The sequence below is a fragment of the Anoplophora glabripennis genome, unplaced genomic scaffold, assembly GCF_000390285.2.
Source record: "Anoplophora glabripennis isolate ALB-LARVAE unplaced genomic scaffold, Agla_2.0 scaffold447, whole genome shotgun sequence".
Taxonomy (NCBI): Eukaryota; Metazoa; Arthropoda; class Insecta; order Coleoptera; family Cerambycidae; genus Anoplophora; species Anoplophora glabripennis.
The window spans coordinates 411825-423900 of record NW_019416632.1 but is presented as its reverse complement, the minus strand read 5'-3'; the positions used below and the strand labels follow the sequence as shown (position 1 = coordinate 423900).

The window sequence follows — 12076 nt, the reverse complement described above, 5'->3', positions numbered from 1 at the left end:
TAAATTCCAGTTTTTCCATTTTTCTGGACAAACTAAGGGCTTCGTGCCTAGTTTCTGGTTTCTGCTCTGTATCCTCAGCGATCGACGTCAAGGCTTCTATAATTTGTTTATGGCCTTGATGCAAGGCGCTTATTGCATCAGCTCGCGCAGACCATCTGGTTTCAGAAAGGCTTTTAAGAACTTTTTTTGAACCTAAATATTCTGTCAATGTATTCCATCGGTGATTAGAACCCGAAAAAAAGTTGTATAATTGCTGAACCATTTGAAAGAAATTTGTTGCCTCTTGTACGCATCCAGCGGCATGAAAACCTACCAAGTTTAACGAATGTCCGGCACATGGTACATAGGTAGCAAATTCACATTTGTCCTCGATTTGCGCTTGCAGTCCAGCATACTTTCCCGACATATTTGAAGCATTGTCGTAGCTTTGTCCTCTACAATCTTTGATTGGAATATCGTGATCCTCTAAAAATTTCAAGACAGTTTTTGCTAAATATTCAGATTTATGCTCTTTGATAGGTATAAATTCCAAAAACCTTTCAACGGGAATACGGTCTTTTACGTATCGAATCATAAAAGTTAACTGGTCAATATGCGACATATCGGGTGTGCTATCAACGCTAATTGAAAAATATTTTGCTAATTTAACTTCATTTATAATTTTTGTTAGTACCTGTTTTCCCATTATGTCAATAAACTCATTACAAACATTCGCCGATAAATAAGAAATGTGTCCCTTCCCTGGATTCCCAAACTTTTTTAAATGATCTGCAAGAAACTGATCAAATTCACTTAATAACTCCACACATCCTAAATAATTTCCATTGTTGGGAGATCCGAGGATTTCATTATCACCGCGAAATGGAAGTCCTCTCGATGCCAAAAATTTCACTACTGCGACAACCCGTTTAAGCACATTTTTCCAGTAATTCACTTCTTCTTGATATTGAGATAGCAGGTCTGTATCTACTCTACCAACGGTTTTACTGCGTGCCAGATAAGTCATCATAGATTGCTTGTGTGATTTGCTATTTTCATGATGTAAAATTATGTGATTAATATGTTTCCAATCATTACATCCTCCCGGAGAGCAAAGTTGTACATCAGAAGGATTGAATAAGCAGCATGAAAAACAAAATACAGATTTCTTAGAAGGCGAATACAGCAACCATTTCCTTTCAACGCTTTCATTGTTCTTCAATTTACGATCAAATAATGCTTTATTGAAATACCTAGTTACTGATTTTCCATCTGCTTCTTTGTCTTTGTAGGTTCTAAAAGCCTTGGAAAAGTCACAATCTTTATTTTGAAAATATGCAGGCCCCTTTCGAATCCAGATTTCGTGGTTTTTTTCTGTAAAATTTTCGTAAAAATAATCGGCAGGATCGTTTGAAATGTTTTCTGGGTCGGATGACTGTTGTTGCTCAACTAAAACAGTTGTCGGTGAAGTTGTCGCATTTTTATCACAGAGACGGTCGCTTTCTGCACAGTATGATTCAACCTCTTTTTTTTCTAAATTGATGAGAGTTAGCGTAGAACAAGTAGAATGTGAAGTTTTCACAGTTTGCTGTCGAAATGACTCATCATGTGGAAGGTGTATTACTTAATTGCTACTCACAGAAGCTCCTGGTGTAAAATATGAAGTTAATTTTGGTAATTTTTCAATTACTTCTTTTTGATGAGCAGCTTTTTTCCTTTTTTCTGAGCCACTAAGATATGACCGTTTTGACATTTTGTTTAATTCGGTTCTTTAAGTCGAATTCGCTTTTTTCTTACACTGAAAACAATTACAAACATAAAATGAAACTCGAGATCGAAACACAGCAGTTGCAAATTGCAATTAGCACAATGCCCTGCAGACCTAGTTAATGATTTTGTCTAAAATATTTAGGGAGATTTTCAATCAAAATTTCTTGCACCTATTCTTTCTAAACTGAAATATCACTTTACAGTAAAGTATGAATGGCTTACCTCAAACCTTGTTTACATTTTGTCTATATCGTTTCTGCGTAGACTCACACTTTCACATCCAGTAAATAAAATAGTTGTACTAAACCATAAATGTATCAGGTATATATATCAAACTCTACACTATAATTTAATGTGAAACCGCTTTTAGAACTTATGTTAAATAAACTTTAAATTAATAGACGCGACTTTCTTACTAAGAAGTTATTTATCGACTAATTTTCGTAATGCAATGTCTTATGCGAGGTGCGAGGCCCTGCTGTCTGCGAGACCGTAGCCGATGACTGGCCTACATCGCACACGCCACACGCCTTACGGGGCCCTATGGGTCGCGGGGCCCTGGGCACTTGCCCACTGTGCCCTAGCGAAAAGACGGCGGTGCTATTATCATAAAAATAACTGATCCTTTTGGGGCAACTAATTTTTTACATTTTTTCACAGGTTGCAAAATCCCCAAAAAATAAAGAAAAAAATTGTACTCCATATTCATAAAATGCATTATTCTCAATGGCGTACCAATTTTAAAAATCACATTTGTTAAGAAGAGACCCAAACCACATATAAACCCAATTTCTTTACCCAAAACACCAAAATAAAATTAAAAAAATTACCACATTCGTGCCGCCCATGATGGCCTAATATGATCCGGAACAAATATGAAACACAAAGTTTTATATTAAAAAACAAATGAAAACCAATTCCGTTATATTAGTTAAAAAAAAAATGAAAAATAGCGACACTACTCACCCCTCCATAAGAGTACATATTATTGTGGGTCTGACTTGGATTCACTTTTGAAAGCAAAAATCTAGCTTGTGATCCTCCTTGTTCTGTATCGATATATCGAGGCATAGGAAACCTGGTCTGCAGAATTTCTTGAGCATCATCTACAGGGGCTTGTAATAGCTGCCTGAAGTTTTCATATTCTGGCATGTCCTGATATTTCAAGTTACGCCATTGCGCTATTGTCTAAAGAAATGGACACATTTACCTACATAAAAAAAATATATATATATAAAATCTTACCTCCCCATGGAAGATCAAGATTTGGAAAAACGTGTCCATTAACAAGATTCTATCAGGTTGTATAGAACTCGTATCTAAAAGTACGGGTTCAGGCGGACCATTAAAACTATAACTGTACAAGATTGGTTGAATCATAATAAGAGACTGTGTTAGATCTTCCCTCATCAACATATGCCTATAAAACGATGTTTCATCTGGGGAGTTATTGAAAACTTGTAAGAATTGCGATCTTCTTAAGTGATACATAAATTGAGGGTATAAACTGAAATTCTCACTTAATCTGAAGGAGTTGGGATCATCCTTGTTGTACTCCCCAAACTTCTGGCACTAAAATAAAATGAAAGCAACATAAGAACATGTACTTAATAACAAATTTTATTTGCTTTATTCTATCAAGGGTTACTGCTATCCTTTATAGACAAAAAGGACCATTAGACAAAATTTGATTGCTGATATTGGATATGACGGAATTTGGAAGTTCCGATTTAATCCTATAGAAATACCATATTAAAAATATCGATTACTACAACACCGTTTACAACATTTAACAAGAAATGTGTGCTCTAGTTTTGATAACAAAAAAAAATAATAAAAGCAGAAAACACTTTCTAAAACTAACTTACCAAGCGAATTAACATTCTATCGACCCAGCGAAGAACATCTGGACTGTCATCTGACTCAGCACGATATACTGCCATCCTCGCCATTATTACAGCCGCAGCTTCTTGATCAAAACCAGCGCTAATGTGATGAATATTGGCAGTGGCATCCGCCCAATTTCTTGCCACTGTCGTCACCCTTATTCTTCGTTGCCCACTTGCATGCTAACAAATGACATAATAAATTTGGAAACAAATAAATCAACTTGAGGAATGATTGAGGCTTAGTTCATTAAAAATTTTTTTTTTCAGAAATTTCTATATTAAACGATATTGTACCTGATATTGTGTAATAAACTGTATGCAACCTCTTCCTCCTTGAGGTATTGGAGCAGAATGTTGATTAACAACTTCAAAGAACAAGGCTATTGTCGAACTGGGTGACAAAGTACACATTTTCCATTGTACTGTATTTCCCATTCCAATTTCTGTATCTGACACCAGGGGACTCTTAACATTTAGTGATACACAAGAACCAATACCTCCCTGAACTGCAATATTGAACATGTACGTTATTTAAAATAAAAGTTTTATAAGCAGATTCTTACCCTTTAGTTCTCTAGAACATTTCACTTCTAGAGTACCATTAAAGGCCATTTTTAGATCATTTTTCTGGTCTTTTGAAAATACCCTCTGGAACGTCTGTTTAAAGAGGGACGAATTAAAGGAGTCACCCATTACCATGTGGCCACTGCAGAAATTATGTAAAATGGAAAAAATATAATATAAAATAACCAATTTTATATTAGTGATGAGAATCATATTCGATAATTCGAATATTCGAATTAACATTATCTATAAATTCGAAAAATGCAAATATTTGAATTATTCGAATAATTTAACTATTCAAATATTAAAAAATTTAAATATTCGAATTACTCAATAACGTATCTATTTCAAGACCTAATTTATTTGAAAAAATAAACTATTCAATTATAAGAATTATTCCATTAAATTAACTATTCGAACTGATAAATATTTGATATGAAGTAGTAGTTAATAACTAAAATATAAAATAAAAAAAATTATAGAAAGTCTTTCAAAAATTAATACATTTTCAACACGCCTTAGACAAAAGTTGTTGCTTTTATTGAGTTATACGCTTGGTTAAAATAATGGCACTTATTTCTGGTACACTACAGATATTTAATTATTATTGTTATGAAATACATAACCCACATAAATGTCTCACCCTGTAGAATTGCAGCACTGTTTCATTTCCATTAGCCCCGTTTGATCAAGTGCACAAGAGTATATATCCACACAGTGTCCGTTGGTGGCAGCTCTCATAGCTAAATGATCATAGTGCTTTATACCTTTCTTCATGTATTTCGCATTGTCCTTTTGAATGTCGTGGTGAGATCTACAAGTGATATGATACAATTGTAGAGGGTGGTCACCTCACAGCAAATTATTGCTCTTAGGTGGTCAGAAATAAATGGGCTACTTTAAAAGTAGCTTCTTGGATGAAAATAAACCTATTTGTATAAAGTTAAGGTATCTCGATTTATTTTGTTCCTTAAAAAGTTACGGGACTACCAGAATAAAAAAAATTAACAACTACTGTTTTTTAAGATATTGCAGTAAATCTTGGCACTATGTTCAGTTCCCATTCAGACATACAAGTATAGGTATAAAAACTCAGTAGTTCGATTACTCCAGCACAGGTTTTAGTTTAGACTTCAAAAATATATATTTACATTAGGTATGTACTAAAATTAATTTAGTACTAGATTTAGGAACTTGTACAAGTATTCGTATTGTGTACAGCCAATTTAACTTATAAAGAACACCAATTGTGGTTACTATTTTAATGGTAGGATTAAAATTATTTTAACTGGTTGATTAAATTTAAATACAGAATATACAGAATATAATTTTTATATGAACATTATTAAATGTCTAGAAACAAATTTGAGGTTACACATACCTAATAGGTTGCTTCAGGTCATCATTAAGTACTTGACCTGGCCCTTGCGAGCAGGGACCACCAACAAACAACATGACACGAGCACCAGTATTTGGGTAAGTGCATTCCAAAAGTCCAATAGCTATAGACAAAGCTGCACCCGTTGATCTTAGAGGACGTTTTCCTTGGGGCACAGGCCAAGGGTCCCTCTGAAGTTCCCCTATTAGATCTGTAAGGCTCATGTCACAGTTCGAGACGGGTTGGAGAAACCGGCTAGCAGGTGGAGCTGGAGTTTGTTGGTGTGGTTGCCCAGGCCTTAAAGGCTGTCCTGGTTGTTGTGCAATTTGTTGGGGATTCACAGGGACCTTACCAATTCCTAGCATTTCTTGGATTTGCTTAGCAGTAAGGTCTTTTGTACCACGAAATACATATGACTTACTACAACCTTCAGTACCTAAAAATTGTAAATAATAAAAATTTCCACAGAATTATGACACACAAGCAGACAATTTAAATAATATTATTTATTGTAATTTATTTACCTAGTTCATGCACCTGCACCATTTTTCCAAAAGTAATCAGTCCAATAAGGGCATTCGGTGGTAACAAACTAAGAGACATTTGTAATGAATCTTTTAATGCCCCCAACTCTTCTTCATCCATACAGGTGTCCACAACATATAAGTAAATAGGGGGCAAACATTGTGCTCTCATAATAGTGTATTCTATTGTCGAAAACATGGGCATTAGTTCAGCTGGTTGATGTTGTTCAGAAATTGCAGCATATTGTGGTGGGAACTGTAACCAATTTTTAAACAAAATTTAAATAAATACTAGATTGTTTAGTAACGATTTTATAAAAAATTACTTACAGGGTTTCGTTGAAAACAGAAATTGCACACCCATAGCTTGGCTCGATAGTCAACCTGGCATAAAGGGTTTAATATTGCTCTACAATTATTTCTGGTACATAACACAGGGTCATATTGAATGGGAGGCAAGTCTGGTCTTTCTTTTATCGGTTGATAAAGACAACCTAGAGGAACAACTAAACGAGTTGCTTCAATTCGACTTGATGGCCATACATTCCATGTAAATCTAATACCATCCCTGTCTTCATTCTGTTGAATATATTCTTCATATGTGGCCATCTATAACCATGTCAAATAAGAAATATGAAATATATAATATTAAGAACTAATTTTATACACTATAATTACAGATAAAATATAACTTACTATATCTTTTTATTTGCAGTAGAACTAATATGTATTTAATTTATTAATTTTATAAAAATGAATTTTAACGTTCCACATCCCCAACTCCACGTCACATACGTCAAGATGTCAAGAACAAGAACAATTAAGACGTCAAGATTGGTCAAGATTAGGCAGGGGCCACAATACACAGAACATGTACTAGGGGCTGCTAATTTCACAGCTTAATACAGCTGGAAGAGTCAGTGTCGGCGCCTTTGATGTGGCGGTCGAGAATCAAGCGAGACGGAATTGTGCTAACTCTCTCAGATTAAGCGGAATAGTCGGGGCTGGATTAAATGAATTTTTATTATTGAAATAAAATATTTAGTTTCTACCTGACAGTACCGTAGTAGGTAATTTTAATAATATGAAATTTGAATTAGAATAGTACGTGGTATGACATTAAAAGTAGAAAATGGGTATTTTAGATAGGTAATAGGTTTTGTACTTAGAGTTAATACGGATTATCAAAAGAAAACTTGAAGATTAATTAAAATTCCTTGTTGTAAGCTCCTCTTTACTGACGTAATCCTTAGAGAAGAAAATGGTTAAAATCGCTTTTTTTTCTAACAAAAAATCGTTAATATCTCGAAAACGGTACCCCATTATTCCATGGCTAAAAATTGGCCACAATGATTTGGGATCGAGGGGGATTATCCCTCTTTATCCTGCCTCTTATCGTGTAGGCCTGTACAGCCTTCGTAGGTGGGCCCCATCCGTCGTCTACCCCGACCGCAAATGCGGCCGGTGTAGGCGCTTTGTGGGACCTCCTTTTGTCCTGGCTGGGCCCCGNTTGAAAATATTTTTTTTCAGCTTAAATATGCATTTAAATTTTTTTTTAATCACGCCATCGTATTATACTCATTTTTCTCTATCTGCTCTTAAAATTAATGACATTATGACTGAATCACTGTATAGGGTGTTTCAAAAAGGTATTGCCAAATTTGATGGAGTTATAGAGGACATTGGGAAGAAAATTTTTGTATATAAACTGCTAGTCGGAAATGAGCCGTTTTGGCCCAGGAGCAATTTTTGTCCAAAAACGTAATGTTATTACATTGACCCCAAAAGACTGATATTTAAGTAATTTTTATTAAGGATAACGCAAAAATAATTTTATAATTATTGTTCAAAACAGCTTGTGGTAGGTTATTCTTTAGTTCGATGCAAAACGTTTTCCTCAATGACCACTATCCTTGCAGTTCCTACATCTGGTTCAAAGTCTTTTTCTCTTAACCGACGATGGATCGACGAAAATGTTGTTCGGCAAGGATGTCGGCTATTCGGAATGCGCTCAGCTTCTCTAGCATTGGATCTTACTTCGTCATAAATATAGTGCATGTGTGCATGTGTGTGTGTGTCTTTGAACATGAATTGGCCCATTTCAATAACTTAGAAACAAAATTTCGTCACGAACAAAACAAATGTAAAACACTCGATTATATCCGACCATTTATTACGTGACAGCTCTGTTCATTTGTTTCACTATTCCTCACAGCGCGACATAGATGACATTGTATGGCTAGATTAGATGCGTTCAATAGAGCTTTTATCACAGTAGTGGATAAAAATCAATTTTTACCAACATCATGTGTAGGACATGCAGTTGGTAAACACTTATCAGAAGAGATAAACGTGTTTATTTTGTTTCAATCATTTTTTGCGTTATTCTTAATAAAAGTTACTTAAATATGGAAATCTTTTGGTGTCAAGAGATAACATTACGTCTTTGGACAAAAACTGCTCCAGAGCTCATTTCCGACTAGGGGTTTATATGCAAAAATTTTCTACCACAATGTCCCATATATTCCCTCCAAGTTTGGCAACATCTTTTTGAAACACCCTGTATTTCAACTTTTTATGTCTACTAGTTTTGTTTAATGTTTTGACAAGGAACAAAAATATGTAACTGTGAAAAAAGAACTTGGGCAATACTTTATAAAATGAAAAACTTAGAACATAGCTTCATTCTGGAATATATTTATGAAGATCTCATAAAATTAAAAAAATAAAAAATTCTTCAGTCAATTAAAAAACTATGAACTTATGTAAATGATAAAAAAGTAGGTAAAATATTTCTCATTCAACATAAAATATTTAACATCTTGACCACGATTCAGATAAATATAGGCAGTCTACTCATTAAATGTTCAATATCACTAGTATACAATGTTGGACCCAAACCAGAAACTTAATATTGACAATAATGCATTAGTTACAAAGAATTCCAAAAATACTAACAAGTTTATTTAAGAAAAAACAAAAAATAGCACGAACAGTAGCATCCGGTCATCTATTACAGAATTATATTTATTGGCAGATGAGTCAGTGATGCACATTGTACTGTTGTATTTTTTGGGTATTTTGCTATCTGTGAAAAATATTTAAAAATTAGCAAAATAAACCCTTGCGCCAAAAGGATCTGTCAAGAGTTTTTTTACGAAAATAATTTTGTCTAACTAAAAAAATCTCATTAAAAAAGCAGACAAATACAAGAACGATCATTTTATTCAAGCACTTTAACTTGTTAACGTTTCGAAAATCTGTCTGTTTTCGTCCTCTGAACTCAGTAGATGAGAACAGACAGATTTTCGAAACATTAACAATTTTTTTTAGATCTGACATAAAGTGATGTTTTTGTATTTTATATTTGTCCGCTTTTTTCAGTGTAGATATTTTGGTAGGCAAAACTATTATCCAAGGCCGTCTTAGACGAACTGGGGGCCCTGGGCACTTTGGGATAAATGGGGCCCCTATATGACAGAGGGTTATTAACAACAGGCAATAGAACAGGAGTAGGTGAACTAAATACTAGATTATATTCAAATATTAATTTTATAACCTCAAAATTACATTAAAATGTATGTTGTTTAAAGACATATCTTTCTAGATTTTAGACATGCAAAATCATTAATTATTTCTTCAAAGTCTATCTCTTTTAACACGTCACTTTCAACGGACATCAGCGACAAGCTGGTTAATCTTTGTTGAAGAATTGTATTTCTTAATTCGTTTTTTATTCTTTTCAATTTTGAGAAGGATCGTTCGCCACCGCTGTTAGAAACCATCATGCTTAAAAAAATTCTTAATGCAATTTCCACATTTGGAAACATGTTCTCGATGTTGTCTTCTTTCAACAAATTATATATTTCCGAAATATTAGTTTCTTCATCTTCATTGGTGTGGACACTTTTCAAGTATTCTTTTAAATGCAGACACTCTATTTCTAATTCTGTCTCGTTAACGTCTTCATAATAGATTTTTGCAAATTCTTTGCAGTTTTGTCTCAACTCCTCGGAGTTCAAAGTTTTCAAATGAGATAAAAAACTAAACCTATGACTTATTTCTTTATAACAATTTAATCTCTGTTTCAAGTGCAGGCTCAGGGTGTCAATTATGGGAAGAAAAGTTTCTACTCTGAATTTCTCTTTCCCATTTAATTGGATTGACGGCGCAGAGCCGTCATAAAATGTCAGACGTGAGCTTCTACCTCTTGTTCTCTGAGATAGGTCCTTGTAGTCAATCTCCGGATATTTCTCTTTGGCAGACGATTCGAAGCAATCAAATTTATCTCTTAGATTGATAATAAAATCAGCAAGTGAAATGAACAAATTTGTTGCAACGTCCATTGTCATTGTTTCTTTCTGAAGATATTTATTTGTTTTGTCTATTCGTTCCAATATGGTGCTCCAAATTTCTGTCATTATAATAAATTCCAGTTTTTCCATTTTTCTGGACAAACTAAGGGCTTCGTGCCTAGTTTCTGGTTTCTGCTCTGTATCCTCAGCGATCGACGTCAAGGCTTCTATAATTTGTTTATGGCCTTGATGCAAGGCGCTTATTGCATCAGCTCGCGCAGACCATCTGGTTTCAGAAAGGCTTTTAAGAACTTTTTTTGAACCTAAATATTCTGTCAATGTATTCCATCGGTGATTAGAACCCGAAAAAAAGTTGTATAATTGCTGAACCATTTGAAAGAAATTTGTTGCCTCTTGTACGCATCCAGCGGCATGAAAACCTACCAAGTTTAACGAATGTCCGGCACATGGTACATAGGTAGCAAATTCACATTTGTCCTTGATTTGCGCTTGCAGTCCAGCATACTTTCCCGACATATTTGAAGCATTGTCGTAGCTTTGTCCTCTACAATCTTTGATTGGAATATCGTGATCCTCTAAAAATTTCAAGACAGTTTTTGCTAAATATTCAGATTTATGCTCTTTGATAGGTATAAATTCCAAAAACCTTTCAACGGGAATACGGTCTTTTACGTATCGAATCATAAAAGTTAACTGGTCAATATGCGACATATCGGGTGTGCTATCAACGCTAATTGAAAAATATTTTGCTAATTTAACTTCATTTATAATTTTTGTTAGTACCTGTTTTCCCATTATGTCAATAAACTCATTACAAACATTCGCCGATAAATAAGAAATGTGTCCCTTCCCTGGATTCCCAAACTTTTTTAAATGATCTGCAAGAAACTGATCAAATTCACTTAATAACTCCACACATCCTAAATAATTTCCATTGTTGGGAGATCCGAGGATTTCATTATCACCGCGAAATGGAAGTCCTCTCGATGCCAAAAATTTCACTACTGCGACAACCCGTTTAAGCACATTTTTCCAGTAATTCACTTCTTCTTGATATTGAGATAGCAGGTCTGTATCTACTCTACCAACGGTTTTACTGCGTGCCAGATAAGTCATCATAGATTGCTTGTGTGATTTGCTATTTTCATGATGTAAAATTATGTGATTAATATGTTTCCAATCATTACATCCTCCCGGAGAGCAAAGTTGTACATCAGAAGGATTGAATAAGCAGCATGAAAAACAAAATACAGATTTCTTAGAAGGCGAATACAGCAACCATTTCCTTTCAACGCTTTCATTGTTCTTCAATTTACGATCAAATAATGCTTTATTGAAATACCTAGTTACTGATTTTCCATCTGCTTCTTTGTCTTTGTAGGTTCTAAAAGCCTTGGAAAAGTCACAATCTTTATTTTGAAAATATGCAGGCCCCTTACGAATCCAGATTTCGCGGTTTTTTTCTGTAAAATTTTCGTAAAAATAATCGGCAGGATCGTTTGAAATGTTTTCTGGGTCGGATGACTGTTGTTGCTCAACTAAAACAGTTGTCGGTGAAGTTGTCGCATTTTTGTCACAGAGACGGTCGCTTTCTGCACAGTATGATTCAACCTCTTTTTTTTCTAAATTGATGAGAGTTAGCGTAGAACAAGTAGA

At 34.4% G+C, this 12076-nt stretch overlaps 1 protein-coding gene across 2 annotated transcripts in view; it reads right to left on the bottom strand.

Annotated features, from left to right (window-relative positions):
• LOC108910949 (protein transport protein Sec23A) overlaps window positions 1-6926 on the bottom strand; it is a 20862-nt gene extending 13936 nt beyond the window's left edge. Inside the window, exons 1-11 of one of the 2 annotated variants that reach the window (XM_018715734.2) lie at window positions 6801-6926; window positions 6435-6713; window positions 6105-6360; window positions 5584-6016; window positions 4846-5016; window positions 4202-4344; window positions 3933-4144; window positions 3618-3818; window positions 2995-3321; window positions 2716-2937; window positions 2580-2603 (exon numbers count right to left, since the gene is read on the bottom strand). In XM_018715734.2, coding sequence (XP_018571250.1) covers window positions 2580-2603; window positions 2716-2937; window positions 2995-3321; window positions 3618-3818; window positions 3933-4144; window positions 4202-4344; window positions 4846-5016; window positions 5584-6016; window positions 6105-6360; window positions 6435-6713 — 2268 coding nt within the window. In that variant the 5' untranslated portion in view covers window positions 6801-6926. The remainder of the gene's footprint in view (window positions 1-2579; window positions 2604-2715; window positions 2938-2994; window positions 3322-3617; window positions 3819-3932; window positions 4145-4201; window positions 4345-4845; window positions 5017-5583; window positions 6017-6104; window positions 6361-6434; window positions 6714-6800) is intronic. The other variant, XM_018715735.2, reaches the window with a different exon arrangement.
• Between the last annotated feature and the right edge of the window lie 5150 nt (window positions 6927-12076).